The sequence below is a fragment of the Scatophagus argus genome, chromosome 16 (genome assembly GCF_020382885.2).
Source record: "Scatophagus argus isolate fScaArg1 chromosome 16, fScaArg1.pri, whole genome shotgun sequence".
In the NCBI taxonomy this organism is placed as follows: domain Eukaryota; kingdom Metazoa; phylum Chordata; class Actinopteri; family Scatophagidae; genus Scatophagus; species Scatophagus argus.
This window is the reverse complement of record NC_058508.1, coordinates 13,490,380-13,499,211: the sequence shown is the minus strand read 5'-3', so window position 1 is coordinate 13,499,211 and position 8,832 is coordinate 13,490,380. Positions and strand designations below refer to the sequence as shown.

Below are 8,832 nucleotides of genomic sequence, written 5' to 3'. Positions count from 1 at the left end.
ATATGATAAACTTGTGAAACTACATACGTCAATTAGACAGAGACAATAATGCCTCACATTGGCCTGCCAGGGATTCGAGAATACAGCAGACAGATACAAAATGCTAAGCAGTTGGCTGTGCCCTGCAACAACCTTCAACACAGCCAAATGTAACTTAGCAGTACATCACAACTTTCTTTTAACTGCCAAAAATGCCTGATCCATTGAGTTTGCATAACGATAGCAACACCAAAATGCTACCAGTCTGGGGGTTAATGAAATTTACCTTCCCTTTGTAGCAGATTTGACTACACTTAGACCAGCACACGTGGATGACATGAAGGGCTGTAGTGCTCACCTGCCGCACGGCTGATGTTTGGAGAAAATCCAAGGTGTGGGCGCAGCTAAGGTGGAGAGAGCCTGCTTCAACCACAGTCGAGGCGTGCATCAATCCACGCATACTTATTTTGAAATTTCAGTACATTGTTGACGAAACAATGATTAAAAACAAGATTAGCTCCCAGTGAGTGTGGGGGGGTTTTAACAGGTAATTTGGGTGCTGATCTGCATCTCTGGGCTCAGTGCTGCCTCTGATGGCTGGAAGCTAAATAGAAGATGATATCGGGGCAGGGACTTGAAATAATGGACGGTATGACTTTAACTTTGATATTACCAAAATACCAGAAGGTTCACGACTGTAGGAGAAAAGGAATAAGAAAAAATGCTGTTCGTGACAGGTGTACTCACCGTGGCCAGGTACATCACCGGAAGTCTTGGTTACGAATGGCCATATGGCGTGCATAGAAAACATGTTACTTTGGTAGCTTTGACTAATACTTGAAATATTTTTCAAATCAGTTTCACCCAGCCATTACCTCCTTCTCTGTGGGAATTTTACCAGCATTTTCGCTGTTTATTTATATTTTCAATGTGTCAATTTTTCACACTATTATTTCCAGTTTAACATCCCTTTTTGAGTCTTAGTGCCCACTTCACCGTATCAAGATGTTTCACAAGCGCGGCCCTCTCAGTGAATTTCATTACGGTGCCATTCAGATGTACGCTCCTCTCCCTTTGGCTCAATCTGTATGCAGATGAAGCCGAGTGATATGGGACACTGGATATGCATCACAAGGAGACAGTCTCCCTCCCTTCGTTCAGAGGTGAGTCGCCTCGGCACCTCCTCAGCGCTGAATCGTGCGCGTCCCTCTACGTATCCGCCGCGCTCAGCCGGAGACAGACGCTGCGCGCATCACACCAGGAGCGCGTCGGAGCTTAAAGCAGAGCCAAACGAGCAAGTGGCGTTTGTAATTTATTTACTTGTCCGACCTTTTTATTTTTTGTCCGTTTCTCCTGTGTAATTCATCTTGCGTTATGGGATTATTAAAAGGGAGATTTATGCTGCAGAGAGAGAGGTTTTGCACTTCGAGACAAACTTGAAGATGAAATCTGCCATAAACACTAAAAAATACAGAAGTGGCGTGTTTTAGAAACAGTGAGATTGAATCCAGTCGCAGGTAAGACGATACTTTGGTTGACATAATAGAGTGTTTGATGAATGTGCACAGATGCCATTACCGGGTCAATTGGATTATTCTGTTCAAATGAAGTTGAACAAATTTGCAAATTGAACATGTCGGTGTTGTAAGCACAATCTCTGCTGTATTTACTGCAGTGTGTCAGTGTTTCCCTGTCTGTAGTTTTATTGTTAACTGGGAAATGATGATGTTCATGCATGTGAATGCACACCAAACAATCCTCCGCTGGCAGAGTGTGCGTTAATTGTAAATTCATTTCCTGACTTGACCTCATTCTCACTTTGTTTTCCATAAGCTGGATTTGCATGATTAACTATGAGCATGTAATAATTTGCTATTGCTTTAAAGGCGAAAAGCGAAAAAATTAAAGCGTGTCCTTGAAGAGTGAATAAGAGGAAAATAACACATGAAAAAACTAAAACATTTAAAGTATCCACTTTGATATTATAGTGTTTTTTTTTCTTTTGACTTCTGGCTGTTGTTTACAGAAAGAAAACCTGTTGCATAGTATGCCTCAAACAGAGCAAGTGAACAGCAAGAATATTTGATAATATTCACAATATTACTCATACTAACAGTGATCAGTGACCTTTTCTGCTTGGTGCTTCAAGTCGGCACTATGATGTATTTCCCTGGTTTGTTTCAGTAGGGAAAATCAATCATCATATATTTTTCTTATGCAGCACCAACAAAAGATATTTGGGTTTTCATTCCGTATGTCTCAAACAGGCTGTATTTTCATTGAGCTTATACATTCAGTCAACCATTCACAAAAAAACAAGACTCCAGGCATTGTCCACCCTATCTTGCTGCCATGGTGAAAATGATAAACTGACATAAGTAAACCTCTTATGTTATTGGCACCAAACTAACTTGTCAGACCATGTTTACCTCCTGTGCATTGCCAGTGACAAGCACTTCAATCTGGCTATGCGGCGACTATTGGCAGCAGTGATTCCCTCATTCAATTACTTAGACTGGGATTAATTTACATCCGTGCCCACCCCCTAATAAACTGAAAAAATGTGTCAGCAGGGAATTCAGCGTAACCCTTTGCGCTGATCACGTGAAGGGCGAGCATTTCTCCAGGGACAGCTTATGACTGTGGGCTACTTGCAGAGTGATTTCCCTTGGTAGCGGTGCCTGACCAAGTAAACACACAAGGAATGTGTCTGCCTCAGACAGAAAGCTGCCTAAGACCCTGGGGTGCTCTTCTTCACACATACTATCAGTCAGGTCTGTTTTGAAGAAAAGAGGCTTCAGACACAAAATCTATAAAATCTTCTGAGATACTGCTGGACATAAGGGTAATTAAAAACAGCACGTTTTCTTTTTTCACAATAGACAAGTGAACGTACTGTAGCATCTTTCAGCTTGCAGTTAACTTCAGCTTTTATTCTGACAGAAAACTTGGATTTATATAATCACAGAGATTATCGTGTCATGCTCGTCACACATGGCCACAGTGTTGCAATGCAGAAGTGTCTTTCATTATATTTAGACCGACTGGTTCAATAGACTCACATCCTTCAACAGATGGTCTGAATAGAGGAAGGAGCAGAAATCACTTTCAATATCTGATGAAGATGATGGCTACGGAACTCATTTTTCTTCTTCTGGAAAGCATGAAATCAATATTAAAATCCATATCAAGTGGAAAAATTGTATTCTTTCTCAGTATAACTGTCAGAGCTGTCAAAATCATTTATAACAAGTGGTTATTTTTAAGCAATTTACACTGTTAGTGACTAAGTTTTTGTGTGTGCAGGTCAGATGCCATAATCCACAGGAGACATTGAGGCATCATGGACACTTGGATCTTCCCATCATCTCCTCCGAACCTTTCAGAGCACCTTATGTATGACAGCTTCATGCAGGGCAATGAGTCCGACATCAAGGGGAACTACTCAGACCACAGCTTAAACAAAACCAGCACAGTGGTCATCACCTGCATGTACTTTCTGGTTTGTGCTGTTGGGCTCTGCGGAAATGCCCTCGTCATCTACGTTATCTTGCGCTACGCCAAGATGAAGACAGTTACCAACATCTACATCCTCAATCTGGCAGTGGCTGATGTGCTCTTCATGCTGGGTCTGCCGTTCATTGCCATCCAGCTGGCACTGGTCCATTGGCCATTTGGTCCTGTGCTCTGCAGGGTGGTAATGACAGTGGACTCCCTGAACCAGTTCACATCCATTTTCTGCCTGATGGTGATGAGCATCGACCGCTATCTTGCTGTGGTGCATCCTATTAAGTCCACAAAGTGGCGCAAGCCACGCATGGCCAAGACTATTAACATAGCAGTGTGGGGGGTTTCACTGATGGTTAACCTGCCCATCGTTATCTACAGCGGCATCATCACAAAGCATGATGGCTGTTTCTGCACCATCGTCTGGCCAGAGCCTCAAGAAGCCTACTACACAGCATTCATGTTCTACACCTTCATCCTTGGCTTCTTCTTGCCCCTCATGGTCATTTGCCTTTGCTACTTGTTCATCATCATTAAGGTGAAGTCCTCAGGCATCCGTGTGGGCTCCTCCAAGAGGAAGCGCTCTGAGAGAAAGGTGACTCGAATGGTGTCCATTGTGGTGGCAGTGTTTGTCTTCTGCTGGCTGCCTTTCTATGTCTTCAACGTGACCTCGGTGACGGGAACCATCAGTACCACTCCCATCCTGAGGAGCACCTTTGCGTTTGTGGTGGTTCTAGGTTACGCCAACAGCTGTGCCAATCCCATACTCTACGCCTTCCTCTCGGAGAACTTCAAGAAGAGCTTCCAGAATGTTTTATGTCTTAAGAAGGTGGGAGGGCTTGATGAGGTGGAGCGCAGTGATAGCCGGCAGGATAAATCTCGCATGATGAATGATCCCACGGAGACCCAAAGTACTCTGCTGAATGGCGACCTGCAGACCAGCATCTGAGAGAGAGAAAGGTAATAAGACTCAGTCATCCGGACAAGCATCTCTCTGAAACTAATAACAGTCAGCTCTTATCAACATCTGTAAGATCAAATCAGAGACAAAGAGGGTGTGATTAAATATTAAACAAGGAGTTCACAGAGGAGCAAGTGGAGCGGCACTGTTCCTCTGTCTGCCTCAACATGTTGCTGTTGTTTCCCTGACTGTAAACAAATCCATTATGAAATAACCAGGAGGTCACATAACTGTTTACTTTGTGCAGAAAATGAAAATGAAGCTCTGTGTATTTACTCTGAGGTAAGGTAGAAGGGACATGAAAGCCCACTTGCAAACGGTCCACTGGATGATGTGAATTTTCCTGAAGACCCAGAATTAAATACATAGTTTACACGCAGAGGGCCTGTGTCAAATTTTAGAAGTCCTGTATTGTGTAAAAATAACAACATAATGTAAAATAATAATAGTAAGTTAAATAATACAGTGTTGTTAAATTTAGCACCCTTATCATTCCTCTATTAATGTTCCAGTTTATTTTTATTATTTCCTCTGAGAGGTGGTTTGACTGTAAATAACTGTACAGAAAATGGACAGAGACTGTATTCAGATTCAGAGGATTTTATATTTATTGTCCTTTAGATTTCAAACTCTAACTCTGACTTGTGAATACGTGATGATTTTTTTTCTCAGACGCAGAGGCTAATGGACGTCAGTGCCATCGATTCTTGTGTTGTCGTAGGCCTGTAACAGTTAATATGTGACCAGTTTTGCTTGTGACTGACATGTATCAAAACGTGAACAACAGCCAGCGGGACAATATTTCACGTTACTCTCTGCTACACTATAGCCACATGCATAATTTATATTACATCAGTGATACTGGTTTGGTTGATACGCTGAGCCAGGCCTGAACCGAAATGCTGCTAAGATATATATATATATATATGGAGATATATGGAGTTTCTATATATCTTATAGAAACTCCACTACAATGTTGTGTAGTATAATGTCACTATATGCTTGTCACAGGACTGAATTTCTGTTGGGAACTGTTCTTTCTCATGGCTTTTTTGCCATCAGTCATGTGCATCATGCAGTAATGTTTGCAGTTGTTACAGTAACTGCTTTTTTCTGCATTACTCAACATGAATCCTGAGTTGTGGCTCAGCTTCACGTTTTTATGTCATCTGAGTGCGTAAAAGCTGCTCAGATAACATTTCGTAAATCATTATTTCACTCTCATGTTGCATCATGTGTGTCAGAGGTCGCAGACCAGCTGGTGACTGACCACCGTTTCCTTGACTGACCTTATCGTGTTTTTCCACTATATTGTATATCCTGTTACAGAAATGCAATTTGGTAGCTGCCTCTTGCATCTTTTTGGTTGCTGCTTTGGTACTCTATTTTCTTTCACTATATAATACATACATCAAGGGGCTTGGCTTGGCCCCATGCTGCTTCTCACTGCAAGCAACTTGTAAACGTGTGCCGATGCTGACCCGTCCTCCATGTTTTGAGTGTTGTTTCTGTCTCTGGGTATCTGAAAGACATGAATTTGTGAAGGGCTAGAACACTTATCCCCAAAAGGCTCTGGTGTTCCTCTATCATCACCACAGTTCACTCTGTCATCCTGCCTGTTGCTGTAGATTTCCATCAATATACATTATTAAAAATTCACCCAAGATGTGCATATAGATCAAAGCCGGGGACAGATTATGATTAATGTGCAAAGAAGAGTGTGTGTGTGTGTGTGTGTGAACTCGTATTTCTGTAGCTGTGGGATTCACATTGTGAGGACCTGCCTTACTTATGGGGACAAACTGCATGTCCCCACAATGTAAAGCATTAAATATTAAGGTGAAGACTTGCTTTAAGGTTAGTTTGAGGTCAGGGTCAGGATTAGGCAAGATTGTTATGGTTAGGTGGTGGTTAAGTCTCCAGGAAATGAATATAAGTCTATGTAATGTCCCAAAAAGTGATGTGATGTGATGTGATGTGTGTGTGGGTGTGTGCGTGTGTTATACTAATCTCCACAAGCCAGCCTCTGGAAAAAATGTCAAAAAAATATATGTTTCTATTGATTTTTAAATATATATATATTCAATCAATTCAAATCACTAATCTAATTCTAATTATAAAAGTATTCCTTCGAATACGTGCGTACATCTTCCTCACAGGTCAGTATTACATAAGACATGCACACGCACACACACATTGTGAATCTCAAGCCATGACTAATCACATTCCACATCCAATCTGTCTCTGCAGTATTGCGGAATTTGTTACCTGGGCTGTAACTGAAGACATGACATACCTCTTGTGCCCTATTTTTCCATAGAAACAGTGGCCAAGTGTGTTGGCTCCATGGTTACAATGATTAGCATAATAATAATAGTAGAGAGATGACCCTGGACTTGAATTATGAATGTAGTTATTGCTCAGATGACTGAAGCAATAAAACCACGACCCACTGAGCCGTGAAACCAAACACCTCAGTTACATTAAACCCCATTAAAATGTATAGTTGTGTTAGCGTGAAGAACAAAATAACCAAACAGCTTGTTTACTGCAGGTGGGACTCATAGCAGAAATTAGAGATCACAATAATGTCACAGTTTACTGCAGACCGGACATGCATACACTGTATAATATCACCCAGCTGTTGTTGTAATTATGATCCTGGCAGAGACAATGCTTCCAGTTTATTTTGCAGCTTTTTAAAACAGCTGTATTTCCGTATTGCTGATTTTCTACTTAGTATTTGCTCATCTGTGTTTCAGTTTTGTGTGCTTTGTATGAGGAGTCTTGTTTCATTTGCTCGATGCTCAGGTCTCATGTGCTTTGGAAAACTTTGCCACAGTTGTTAAAGGTTTTTCTGTATGTTTTATGTACCAGACTCTGCTCTTTTCGGTTACACTGAAACACCACGTTTGTTGGAATAAGCAAAGATTCTGTGTAGTTGTGCTGAAACGAAATAAATTAATGTTTGACGTACAGTAATTGTTCCTCATGGTATAGTATCTTAATGAACAACCATGCTAAAAGATATAAAAAAAGAAAATAAATAAATAATAAATATATATGTATAAAGCTAAATTAATCAAAATATTTTAATTAATGGTAAAATAATGGTTTACATTAAAGAGTTATTTCCAAAAATATTTAAGTCATCACAAATCACACAAGTACAAATTTGAGCTTGTCACCTGTAATTTTTTGGGAATATTAATGTAAGATTCTCTCGTTAAATGTGTGTAAGTTCCCTGTCTTGACATGTTTCTGTCTGGAATTTGCTCACATACCTGCACTGCACACAACCCAAAAGGGTTTGATTTTTGTTTTTTGATACCTCATCTGAACTTCTTGGTTTCACCACAAAGTGGCGCCCTAATCAAATGCATGACCAGAGCTGCTCCGAGGCCAAAAATGCAGTGAGAAATGTTGGTGTGTTTTATTGTATCCAGACTTTCAACTGCTTGTGTAAAAAGATCCTGTTTTCTCTGGAGAACTTCCACCATGACACCACAGTGGCAGTAATAAAGAGTCACTCATGGAGTTGGTGGACCAGAGAAATTGCAGCGCTTCAATTCTGGAAAATAATCTAATAAAGGAAAAGTGTGAATGAAAGAATGAGACAGGAGACAGCACAAACACATTCCAGTTTTGTTCCGAGTTTAATCACTGAAACGGATAATGAAGCTCTCCTCTTCCTTTTCGTTTCAGCTGCGTCCCTGAATGTCCTTGGGTGGCCTTAACTGCTCCGTGATACATCAAAACCATAGTATGACCATTTCACAAGGCTTTGATTTTAGAAACCCACTGATGCTTTTGAGCTGAGGTTCTGCAGCAGACCAAAGGATATGCATGTTTGTTTTCATTTACAGAGCAGCTAAACAACCAGGGGTTGTGGTTTTTTTTTTAATGTGGCATTTCTTTGTGATAGGTTAGAGCCCTCATCTTATACATGAGTGAATATGTTTTTTTTTTTTAATTCCGTTTTTTTTTTTAAATACATACACAGTCAGTGATATTCAAACAAAAACAGACCACAACACCCTGATGTGTATGTGCATTACCTAAAGTCCAACTTGACAGCATACTGATTGAATAGAGCACTGGGTTTACTGCACTGCAGAGGCAAGACGCACCGGTCTACACCAGCCACACAGTTGCCATGGAGAAGATTAACACTGATGGATTCAGAGCCAGCCTGTGGTCGCACAGTGCTCATATAGGTGCAATGTGTTTTACTCTCTTTATATCTGAACAAGATCATCTTCTTGTCCCTAAACTACAGAACAAAAATCATGATGGGCAGCAGGCCTTGAGGCATCACTGAGGGCAATTTTTCACATATTATAAGATCATGAGAGCCCAGTTGCATGCAGTGTTGTTAAATGGGC

General features: G+C 40.9%; 1 protein-coding gene across 1 annotated transcript; it reads left to right on the top strand.

Annotated features, from left to right (window-relative positions):
• The first annotated feature begins 1,136 nt into the window (after window positions 1-1,136).
• Window positions 1,137-5,336, top strand: LOC124073995 (somatostatin receptor type 2-like). The gene is made up of 2 exons (XM_046416591.1): window positions 1,137-1,496; window positions 3,286-5,336. Exon 2 carries the CDS (start codon window positions 3,323-3,325, stop codon window positions 4,433-4,435), a length of 1,113 nt encoding a protein of 370 aa, XP_046272547.1. The 5' UTR covers window positions 1,137-1,496; window positions 3,286-3,322; the 3' UTR covers window positions 4,436-5,336.
• The last annotated feature ends 3,496 nt before the right edge of the window (window positions 5,337-8,832 follow it).